This window comes from Phaethon lepturus, unplaced genomic scaffold (genome assembly GCF_000687285.1).
Source record: "Phaethon lepturus isolate BGI_N335 unplaced genomic scaffold, ASM68728v1 scaffold22738, whole genome shotgun sequence".
NCBI classification, from domain to species: domain Eukaryota; kingdom Metazoa; phylum Chordata; class Aves; order Phaethontiformes; family Phaethontidae; genus Phaethon; species Phaethon lepturus.
This window is the reverse complement of record NW_010560021.1, coordinates 5,397-17,919: the sequence shown is the minus strand read 5'-3', so window position 1 is coordinate 17,919 and position 12,523 is coordinate 5,397. Positions and strand designations below refer to the sequence as shown.

General features: G+C 42.4%; 1 protein-coding gene across 1 annotated transcript in view; it reads right to left on the bottom strand.

Annotated features, from left to right (window-relative positions):
- Nucleotides 1–7,780: 7,780 nt before the first annotated feature.
- The window catches only part of LOC104625816 (protein slowmo homolog 1-like), a gene marked incomplete at its 5' end in the record, with an annotated part of 7,848 nt that continues 3,105 nt past the window's right edge, over nucleotides 7,781–12,523 (bottom strand). Inside the window, one exon of the mRNA XM_010293553.1 lies at nucleotides 7,781–8,274. Within this exon, the coding sequence (XP_010291855.1) occupies nucleotides 8,161–8,274 (114 nt within the window). The remainder of the gene's footprint in view (nucleotides 8,275–12,523) is intronic.

Below are 12,523 nucleotides of genomic sequence, written 5' to 3'. Positions count from 1 at the left end.
AAAAGGAAACAAGTCTTATTTATATGTGTGTTGGCTATTATCTTCATCAGAGTTAATGCTTTCAGCCCCTTAATACAGTTGGCACTCCATATGCGTTTTAGAGTGAATTACTGCTGAAAAGAATGCGGGACTAGCAGAGTGAGCTCCCCTCCATGAATTTTTTAAATCTTGTAATTTTCTTTAGCTTTATTAATATGCCCAAGGTCTGTTTAAATATATCATAGGAGACCCAAGGAGTTAAAAATGCCACTGGCAGCATCAGTCTTGTTGTTTTGTAGGTGAAGCGGGTTGTGGAGAATTCAAACCCAGCTCTGCCCCAGGGCGGGGAGGGCCCGGGGCCAGGGCCGGCCTTTGCTGCAGCTCTCAAACCCGACCTTTCAGGTGTTCATGGTGACAACAGTGCTTTGGGGGCTTGGTGGTTTTTCCCCTTTCCCCATTGCTTCGTTTATACTACAGGGAGGGGTGTTTTCTGGCAAAAATAAAATGCCTTTCCATTATAGCCCTTGTCTGCATTCTTTATTCACGAGGAGGCCGATTCAAAAGTTCCGTCTCTCTCCTTTCCTTTTCCATGCTTTTAGAGTTTTGTACGGTCAGTCGGATGTTTCTTTTGGCAAAGAATTGTTAATGAAAATGATTAAGAGCTGAATGCTGGCTGGGCTGCACGAAGGGACGGAAACCTGTCGAAGTACTCTTAGAACAGCAATAAAACTGCTCGTGTAAACCCAGTGATGCGATGACCACCTGGTGGTCATTTCCAACCGGATCCCTCTGCTCCCAGCATCTGGCTGCTCCCAACGCTGATGGTCCATGGCAGAGATGCGCTTGTCCAGCGTGTTGTACAGGCTGCAGGAGATCTCCCTCCTGCATCTTTGGGAGAGAAATGCTGGCAGTCTTTTGGAGAGGTTTTTGGTGGATTGGTTGTAGTTAATAAACTAGAAGTGGGAGAAGATTTGAGTCACAACTATTAGGTTGTTCTCTGTTCTCTTTAAAGCTCCCCTTTTTCCCCAGGCAAGTTCAGCATCGGCTTCCACAGCTGGTTACTGGCTGCATGCTGTAGAGGTTACAACTAATTTAGAAGCTCCAGCTTTAGACTCCCGATCGCTACCTTCGCGCTTTACCTCATCCAGCAGCTCCATACATCTTTTCGGAATGCCTTTCTTACGAGCTCAGTCTCATCTGTGAAACAGTGGCAGCACACAGGCGTGAGGGAAGGGTGCTGCAACCGTACGCTCTGGTGCTACAGCATATGGATTATGTTAATGTTACCATAAAATTTATAGTATTTCTGTGTTGATAACTTGGAGCTGCTCTGGTTTATTTCTTCTTCTTTTGTATGTATGTATCTTGAGGTCAATCTGAGAACATTTATGAATATTGATTCCAGCTATAAAGATCTGTTTTGTTGTTTCTGTCTGATTTTTTACTACCGTGTTTCAGATTTTTTGCGTACCTGAAATTACTGTTCACCAAAACTTCCTGGTAGGAGAACAGCCAGAGAGGGGCATTAGCTCAGTCTGACGTGATGCACGGAGACACAGAACCAGTCTCTTGACACGTGAGCGTGAAGTTCATGAGTGCTGTCCTAATGGCAGCTCCATCGAGTCCAGCGCCCCAGTCCCGCACCATCTACAAGTCTGGGCGCTGAGCGGCACCCACAAGCTCCGGTAGCCCAGAGCAGCAGGAGCCCACGGCCCTCCCCGCGCCCTCGCCTCAGCATTGGAGAATCCCGGAGTTGTTCCAGCTGCTCAGTTTACCTGGTGAAAGCTGCAAGCCCTTCTGTGCCCCTCTGCAAAAAGAGGGACTGCAAAGCGGTTACAACTGCTTAAAGAATTATGAGAGGCGCTGACAAAGAGGTGAGTGCTGGGATCCTGCACTGCAAGTTTCCATCAGCCTTCAGTACTTGAAAGCAATTAGCACCCCTGCCATCTGCACTGAATTCTGACACTGAAACTGCACAACACTCGGACCAGCAAAGATTTGTGAATGAACTTTACCACAGTAGTCCCCGCTCAACAAATGTCACAGGGCAGAATCAAGAGAAGGAGCTAAATCATTAGCAAATAGACACAGCAAGTGTTACGTGGCAGTAGCTTTGCTTGCTTGTTCGCACTGAACTGCAATTCGGTAACTTTTCGGTTTCTTCCCTGGTCAGGCTGTTTTGCAGTGGCAGTGCCCGCAGCCCGAGTGTCAGATACACAGGCAGCCGAGCCTCTGCATCCCGAAATAACGACACACACCGCTGCAGTCAGCAAAGGTCGTGGAGACAGTTTTTGTAGAACAGTTCCAGGGGACACCATTTGGAATAGACCTTTCTATAGCTAATAAAAAAAATACATTTTTAAGCAGATAGTAGTCTTTTGAGGTGCCAGGCTACTTAATGTACAGTCACAGCTGGAAAAGACCTGTTTGATTAACCCATTTGATTAAAAAAAACCCCACAACAACCCTGCAGGTGCAAAAAGGTGAGCATCCAGTGTGAAAAAATACATTCTTGGTGCCTTCCCTGCAGTTGTACCATTTACATTAAGCTCCAGGCCCTCCCTGCATTTCTCTAGCCAGAGCCACGTCAGTGCTGAACAGCAGGAGACTGTCATGCCTTGGCTTTTGCAGGACAGGCTGTTGGCCAAACGCTGCAGCATGGAGTTATTAAATTGGCTTTCGGGGGCTGCTAGAGAAGGAATTAAAGGACATGGGCATGAGCTGGTGCAACTTCTGCAGCAGGCTGGCTTCCACCGTTTGGTGGAAATAAGCACCAGTTAAGTTGACACGTGTATATATACATAGGGAGGGGCTGCATTCTCATGGTGCAGCTTACAGGGCAGGCCCAACTTTGGCTTAGACATTTAAGATGGGCACATTTTGATTGAAGGGGCTGGTGGTTGCATGTCCTGGGAATGGGAAAGCAAAAGGAAAGTACAATGAGGAGTGTATATGAACTGTATTTCTGTTAAAGCTGGTTCCCCTGCCCGCTCCTCAGGAGACGCACCTTTTGGACATTAATGGGCCCAAAGCATAAAGGCTTCCCCTTAGAACTTCTTCTGCCTCTGTGCTGTCACTGCGCCTGTACCATCGGCACAGCTTCAGCTACACCCAGGCATCAGCTCTGACAGCGAAAGGCATTGTCTTCTGCTTGTTCTCATGCTATGTGGTACTGAGCTGCAATTTCTTGTTAATGTGTTACAATAAAAAGTTCTTTAAAATGACATGGCATTGCTCTCGCTTTCTTGAGCTAACTGTGAAAATGGTGAGCATCGTTTCTCACACAGCACAGCTGGTATAAGGGTGCTTTCCACATTTCTTTGGTCAGGGCCAGCCCTAGACCTCAGCTGCTGCAGATTCTAACTAGGTTAGAAAGAAAATTATAGAAGAGTAAGATGGGGAAGTGGTGTACAAGCAGGGCTGCAAATTTGGAGCCCCTTCTGATGGTTTTACTTGCAGGTGCCTTCCCATAAAAACGAGAATCACACCTCAGTTACCTAACCATGGAAGAATTGAGGACAGGATTTGTGCTTCACAAAAATGCCTTTTCATTGAGCAAATTCACACAGCATGACCTGCCTCCTGGAGCTGCGATGAACAGGCTAGCACATAACCTGCATGATTCTGACCAGTGGCAAGTGGTGCTGGGGGAGAAGGAAGGTAAGTTTATTAGATAAATAAGGTCTTATTCACTAAGTCAAGGCTAATCATTTTAGATGACTCTTCTGTTTTACTCTGGAATGAAGCGGCACCAGACCCAAACGGAGCTACCAGTTGAGGCACAGAGGGGCCCTGCAGAGCTTTTGACCAGCACAGTATGTGGCTTCCGGTGAGCTCCAGGGAGCCTGGTACTGGGTCCTGCTGCTCACCCAGCACAAACAAATGCCAATTTTTCTGCAGCCTTCTCTGAAAACCACCAGCCCATTTTAGATTACAGGAGTTACACCCAGAAGTGTTTTTTTAAACTGAGGATGTCATTTATTTAAGATAGCACCACAGTGTACATAGACACTTTACAGAGTCCTGCCCTTCACAGCTTACAATCTAGGCAGATGCAAGAATAGGAAAGGTGTTACCCACTGCTCCACCTGAGGACTTAAATTAAAAATGTCATATCAAGGAATGTCACTGTTCCTCTTAGTGCTACTTTATTACATCATCATATACATCAATGCCTGATAGATACTATACATCAATTCCTGCTACATGCCAAATGCTGCAGGTCAGTGCCTTTACTCACATCAAGCGGGTCTTTCAAGAATACTGCAACTTTCACTGAGATTGCCCATTTTCCCAATAAATATGACCCTTTGCCCACCGTGCCTGCTGACACGATGGGAGAAAAGAAGTAGTATGGAGGAGCATGGAGCACTCACACTGGTGCAAGGGCAAGTCAGGGAAAAAAAAAAAAAGGACACCTACACAAAACCAATTACACACAAGACCATTTGATTGCACTGTTTCAGGTTAATGCCTTTTGTTGCTAACTTAAGCCTGTCTGCACTAACATGAAAAATAGACATCAAGCATAAACCAGAGTTTACCTTAAGTCCAGTATCTTCAACATCCTAAAATCCTTCAGGGCCAAAAGCTAATGTGCCCAGTTTGCCACGCTGTGGGAGCCACTGCTGCTGGCTTCCCTCACTGTTTCCCCCGCAGCCCAGAAACAGCTATCCCCAGCTTCATCCTTCCGTAGCAGGGGCGTGCAACGCAGCTGTAGTTATTGGGCAGGGTGAGCAGCCACGCTTCTACCAACCTGGAGACCTGATACGCACTAAATTCTTAAAATCAAACACCCTCCCTACACGCACACTCCCCCTTCCCTTGAATTGCAACCTAACAACTGAGGAACACTGAACTGCAAGCCTCAGGGGCTTAACAGCAGCAAACAACCTCCCTCCCCCAACACGCCAAACTCTAATTCTGTTTTCAACTCACAAAATGCAGAATGCTTATTCAAAATGGCACTTGCTACCCAATAGTCAGCGTGTTTACAAGTGCTGAGCTTTCTTCTGCTTGGTCCCCGGTGCTTCAAGATCCTTCCAATTTAATGAGTGTTGACTTAACACCATTTCTACTTTAGAATTTTTTTCCCTCCTATGTACACAGCTGTTTCTGCACCAATCCAAAAAGCTATACCCCCTACAATCCACAAGCAGCCATCTTTGAGAGACCCCTCAGTCAATGCATGTGACATAAAACTGACTTCAGAAATATTTTTTAGCCTTTTCCAGTAAATAAAGAAAAGATGGGGGAGTTTCCCTAGGGCAGGACCAAGATGAGCAATTCCAAAGGTAGGGGTTGTTTTTTGCCCCAAGGGTCAACTCAGACTATAACAGTGACAGAACTGAGGTGGGAAATGCAAGTGCTTCAAAAACAGTGTTATGCACAGCAGGGCTGAACATACAGCTACAGATCCCATGGTCAAGGAAGAAGGGTGGGAGCCCTGTATGCAAACTCAATAGGCAGAAAGCAGAAGAGAGAGTGTCCAGGAAAGCTTATGGAAAATTAAGAATCACTTTATCTGCTAAACACTGGAGCATACCCAGACCCAGACCCGCTGCCTGCAGGGTCCTCTGTACACACTGGCAAAACAAGCAGCCACAGGAAGATCAATAAGCCCAGGGGCGCAGGCATGCCACCTACCCCGAAGACAAGGTGAGAAGCAGCAGCACTGTCTGACAGCAGAGAGAGGCAGCTGGGTGACAGAACCCACTTCTGGAAGAAATTAAGTCTTTTTCCTACCCAAAGCTTCCCCACTCCCATTCAGCCTAGAGGAAAGCAGAAGAGGACTGAGCACAAGCAGGCATGGTGCTGATCCATGGCGCACAGAGCAGCGGAGATTGGAAAACAAAGCATCTAGCTGTCTAGCTCCTAAGCAGCGTGAAACATGGACAGGAAGCAGCCCAAAACCTACAGCGGGGAATGAAACAGAAAGGAGATGCTGCAACACAAGCGGGCAAGGATTTGTTTCTGGAAGAAGGAAACAAAGTGCAAGGGAAGTAATCCAGAAAACTGATGCATAACCTGTACTGACCCTGAGATGTGGCTGAGGAGCTTGGCCCTAGACAGAATATAGGAGCCCGGGGTGACTTCGGGGACACCAGCAAGTGCTGGAAGATGCTATACACAAGTCAGTCAGCTCTAAGACAACACTAAGCAATTATTTCGAATCTGATGCGAGAAGCAGCTTTAGACAATTCTTCTTCCAAACTGAAGCAACAGATGAACCTCTCTAAAGACTTTTCTACCCCCCGACAGCTATGTTTTCATCATCTCCAGCAGGCATGTATGGAAATGCTGTAGTACAGGTTTCCACATGCACACACACTTACTCATCTTTTCCTTTTGTTTGCATAACTCTGCCAATTCTGCTCTCCCCTCCCTAGCAGAAGGCCACCAGGAGCTAGAACATCTTCTGCATTCTTTATCCAGGAATTGACATCACTCCTCTGAGAAGCACAACTGACCTGCATCAAAGCTATCCAGCGTACCTTCCAGAAAGGAGCTGCTATCAGACTTTAAGCTTTAAGTTTCTGTTCCAAAACAAAAAAAGGCTTTAGGACCATATAAACAGAGCAATGGAAATATTAGCTACTCATTTAATTGCTTTTGACTAACATATATTTTTTTTTTAAATGAAGTTTATTCATTAGGATCATGTAATTTAGCAAGACTGTAGTTACACCCAAATTAATGATCACTTTCAAACTAACCAGAATACGATGCTGAAATTTCCCTCAAGCTACAGACACTTTAAAATTACCAGATGAAAACAGTGACCAACATTTTACTTTTCTAGTTATTTAGAAGTTACTCATGCTCTTTAACAGCTTCCTAAACACAAGCTTGCCACTGGAACAAGTAAACATCCTTGCAACATTTATTTCACTTTGTGTGCACACCAAAAAATAAGTTAAAATGCCTTAACAGACAGCTAAGAAACATATACTACACCTGGACCAAATACGAAAACATTGTGAACATCAGACAGGGTTAGGACTGTTACCAATATATATTTATGCATGTTTTATAGGAAGCAATTTCTGCAGTATTTTTCTAGGTAATGATAAGCATTTAAAATGATCCTAAAACCATTTTGTACCAATGTGGAAAAGTATTGAAAAAATTTCAGTTACGCTGGTTGTCAGTAGTTAGTAGAAAGCACTCAAAAAAAGAGAGAGTCCATTTGTTTTTCTTGTACTCTTGTTTTCTCCATTCAGGGTTTGAAAAGTACGTGTTCTTGAAACCTTACCCTTTGGATTTCAAACTTCCTGCTTATTTCATTATTATTTATTTTCAGCTCTTCTGGTTATTGCATCAGTCTCTCCATCAGTTAAGACATGATGTGAAGAGCAAGGACCAGTGGAACAGCACAGTCTCTCCATCCAAGTAGCCTACAAGTACGTTTCTCAGAGATAAATAAAAGAAATATTTTCCAGCACCTTCCAGGAATTACTACTCTTCTCCTCACAGGGAGGGGAGGAACTAGGGCAACTTAATAAATATTAAAATAAATTATACCCTTCTCCCCACCAAAAAACTGTTTAGGCTATTAACATCAGTAGAAACTTTATCTTTGTTTGGATACAAACATCTAAGAGGTAAAGTATCTGTGTGTCATGTTCAGGCAGCACATTTAGATAACGTAGGAAAAGTTAGTACCACACAAGTTTTAGCTTTTCAGGATGATCTTTGAGATAGATATCTAATTCTACAGTTCCCTTTAAATGGTTATAAGACACTATCAGATTACAAAACAGACAAAATTCAGTGCTCTAGTACCTATCAGCCCTTCACAGAACAAATGTTCACATGGAAAAACCTTAATACCACACATGCATTTTTTTCAAGTTTGAGTATGAAAAACTGAGATGGTGTAAATGTAATATCCTCTCTTTTCGTTTACAAAAGGCACATTTAGGCAGTTTTAAATCTGCTAAATGTTTTGTTTCCAGTGTTAAAAATAAATTGTTAAAATGCAAAGAGCATCTGCAGGAGGTCAATTTAATCTTCAGTAGGCAACAGGAGCTGCTGTGCAGATGATGGATGAGGTTACTTTTCCGCTGATCCAGTATTCTTATAAATATATAAACCCTATGCAGATCAGCCTTGGAAGGGAGAACGACAAAGAAGTCTGCAGAATAAAACTTTTCTGTCAGTTACTTGGTATTTTTTGTTTTATTTTTCTGTTGACGCTGCTGCCATGGCTGGTTTCATGCCCTCACGCGTTGACTTCAGCTCCTCCAATTCTGTGTTTAGTTTGCTGATCACCCACTCCAGGGCATCCCGACCCTGCCAGGAAAATACTGGAATTTAGAATCAGAACAAATACAACACCACTGCTCATTATCTATAGCTTTTCCTCTGTCAGACATGAGACTGGTTTTAAAATTAATTCTACATCCTGCATAGTTTGATACCAGATTATATTGATAATTCCTGAGCACCATCTTATGGAAACTTCACTACAAAGGCATTTGCTTAACCAATATGCAAGAAGTAAATGCAATACTGGTGTGAGCTCCCAGTAGTGCATGTAGGCATAAAGCCTAATTCAGCAGTTAAGTTTCCTTATCCAGGAGTATTGCTGGTTTTAACTGTTTGCTGCTCCCACCATGCAAAGAATATCAGCAAATTTATGGCAAAGTTGAGATACTGTTCTCAGATGCATTAGCCAAGTTACAGTTTTTGAGAAGATCCAGGACAAAGAAAGATAATCTTTCAAGTGCCCTTTGATGGAGCAACTATGGATTTGATCTCTACCAGGAGTTCAGAGATGGACTCACACTGAGTTCTACATTCATGCATAGCAATTTTTCAGCATATAAAACAGAAGAATTGAGAGACTATAGTCACACCTCTTACATCAAGGTACAGTCTTTTTCTGTTCAGTTCTCAGAATGGGAGTGCCTCAAAGCCAGGCACAGACAGCCAATGCTTTAGTAAGAGCTGGGGAATCCAGCAAATTAAGCATGTCAAACACCTTTTGCCTTAAGACGACTCTGTAGCAGCTGCACCCAAATAACAAGATAAGCATGCAGCCACACAATGAAGTCAAGAAAATAAAGAGAAGCATCTTAACAAAAACAAAAATGCAAGATTTTAGAGCTCCACAATCTCAGAATGACAGCTGCTGCCAAAACAAGCAGATGGGATCAGAGCGGGAGAACACCTGGCCTTTTTTCACTTAAAGAGAAGCCAAGCGACATTCACCTCTATTACCCTACTAAGAGTAAGAAGTACAAACAGTGGAGAGCAGTTACTGGGAGATACACAGCTCTGACCAAGTCTAGAGGAGTTCTGGAGATAAAGGGCCTGAGCCCAAAAAGTCCTAAGTCTTCAGAAAAGCCAGTGTCAGTGTTCAAGCCCTCTGTAGAGACTGATGGCAAGGAAGGGAATGGCCCTCCACACAGAGTTTTATTCTGAACTATGATGTATTATTTTTGTTGCATGCATTATAGGTGATAAAGTAAACAAAAACCTCACAAACTGTCTAGATCCTGCTGTTGTCCTTTATAAACCACTAAGCATGAACAAGAATCTGCACAGACTGCAATGAAAACCTAAAAAAAAAGAAAAGGTCAAAACAAAACCCACACATAAACTTGAAGGATTTTTTTGAGGCTAGAAACATTACTTTGGAATAATACTAAAAGCCCAGTGCCAGGCTGCAAAGTGTAATCTATTAAAAGAAATAAAAATTTTACTGTGAATAAGAGCATATGTATCTCAAGACCCTGACTAAGTTCAATAAAGGGCTAACTCCATTTCTCTTCAGGTTTTTCATATTACAGGAGCTCACCAAATAAACACTACTTGCCACATCTGCACTGGCAGGCAGTCCTTAAACTGAAAAAAGTCATCGACGTATCACAACAAAGTGTTCAGCTCTAGGCCAGAGCTCAGAAAGAGGCATTCAGCTCTACCCAGAACTACCTCAAGAACTAGTATGTTTAAGTTAACTTAGTTCAAGATATGCCTTTAAAAAATACTAACGATATTCAAGAAAGCATAATTTAAATTGTCCAGTTTAAGTATGGGTTGCAGAAAAAGACCCTTAGAAGAGTATGATTTATCTTATGAGTTCCTTCCGTTTGAGCACCAAATCAACCATGCTTCAGCAGGTGGTAACTTCCACCATCTCTACATCCTGTGCAAGACCTGGGAACAGCAGCTAAGCATGCATAAAAGCACCCAGATAGGAGTAGGCTACTGCATAGCAACAAGTTGTAACTAGCCATGAGTTAGCCAAGTGGAGTGCTCAGTAAGGAACAAAGCGGGGGGAGAGAGGAGGAATCATCTTTCAGTAAGTACGCATTTGGATATTTAAGAGTCAGGTTAAAATGTCCTCTCTTAGGTGACACAGGCACACAGAGAACTAAGACAGCAACAGCTTAGATGTTATATTTTGTCTAACTGCACAAAGAAGATCTGTCAGAAAGTCAAACACCTTTGATGTAGAAAGTGCTCTGTAGAAAAATACTGAGATTCTTTTCAGGCCCTGACTATGAAACAGGCAGGTGATAGTGTTTCAGTTGATATACTTGTTAAGATAAAAAAAAAAAAATCCATGACATTCAGCTGTAGCGCCAAGATATCTCCTTCAATTTTTGAGACTGCATAGGTCTGCATGTCTCCTTAGACCTGCATACACTATATGCTGTATTTTGCAGCTAAGAATAAACTTGTGATAATGGCAAGGAAGACCTCAGGAATATTCTGCACAGGAAATGAAGTTACAAATCTCAACCAGATGCAAAGCCTCAAAGTACTGTAGAACTACCCAGTTACCAAAAAAAAGAAATCTGACAGAGGATTGATCTATAAAGTTTCATACCGTACAACAAGTTCTGTACTAAGTCATTAAGCAAGCATATTCATAACCAAGCATGCATATTATATTAGTCTTTATTGCATAGGTTAGCAGTATGACATGTCTGGCAGACCAAACGCTGCATATGAAGATTTGTTGGTAGAGCTTAAGTGACTGATAAATGCTGAGCCTTTGTAGTTGATGTTTTCCAGAAAAACAGCCATAAAAGCTTAGTGGAATGAGAACATAAAAGCAAACACCCATGGCATACACTGATCTCAAAGTAAGCAGTGTAAAAAAACCCCTACATTCTTAACTAGGAGAAGTAGCATAATGGATTTTTTTCTTTTTTTTAAGGAATCTTGTTAGTTGAAGCATAAGCCAATACAGGAATGACAGAGTCAGGCTACACTGACTAGTGGCAGGGAAACAATCTGCACAGAGGTATCACAGAGGCAAGTACACTCCGTTCTTTCAACTCTGAAGTCAAATTTTTTCATAGTCACATCGCTTAAGGGACATGTCGCTACCGAAATGAATATAACTACAAGACCAATGAAAAACACCAACGGTCTGGCATTCTGACAGCTTCCAGCTTTGTACAGATTTCCACAGGAGTTCACAGAAGGGCAACAATATTCCTCAGGCATTATAAAAGCAAATACAATTTCACTATGCAAAAGATTATCCCTGTTAGGCAATCTGTTTCAAGAAATCCACTTTATATCCTAAGAGTACAATTCTGTTTCATTTTTATAATGCCAATTCCAGTCACTAACCAATTTATTAGTTTCTTCAGGTACCAGTTTTGCTTACTGCAATCACAGAAACTAGGACCCAATCAAACACTTGGTAGAGGGACTCATTCACATGCCCAGTTATCTGCAGTCATCATTCCACTTTCAAACCATAAGCAATACTGTGGCACAAGACATGGCTGCAGCAAGTTGGTTGTCCAGTGGCATAAGCATGGCTTAATTGATCCAGTCTAGATCTGACCTACAGTCATTCTCTACAACTGTAGTGTAATGAACACATTTGCCATTCCTGTATGCAATGTATAGAAAACATACATGCAGGTTAATTTATGAAATTCACATGACAACAGTCCATGCACATATTTGCTAGAAAGCTGAAATGCTGTACCAAGAAGAATAACGCTGGCATTACCACTAGTTAGTATAAACTGCAGATGTGGAGAACTGCTAGCTTAGAGCGCTTTCAGAATTTTGAATTATCCACTCAATAGCATCCCACCCCTGGAGTAACACAGAAAAGATTTACAACATATGGCAAATGATTTTTCCATCATCATTAAAAGCAATAATGCATCATCTGCCATCTCTACCTCAGAGCAAAATCTCAATACTTACTTCCTATTTCTTTAGAACAACAAACCATTTTTTCAGCAACTTTCATGAAGTTTAAGAGGGGTGCTAAGGACACAGAGGCACAGCACAGCATGCAAAAAGAGCTAGTGATAGAGTGGGTTACTGGGTAGCAAAGAAAGGGTCCGTAACAGCAAGTACAAATTCCTGCCGAGTTTAACATGTCTGAAGAGACTATTCCGTGAAAGAACACAGGACAGGAAAGTCTTTTTGATTTGCAGGAAGCTTATAAGCTACTGTATTCCTTGAAAATGGCAGAACAGAAGAACAACTTTTAAAAGAAATTGAGCTCTTGCACAGGCAACACCTGAATATGTACCAAGAAATATTTACACTCTTT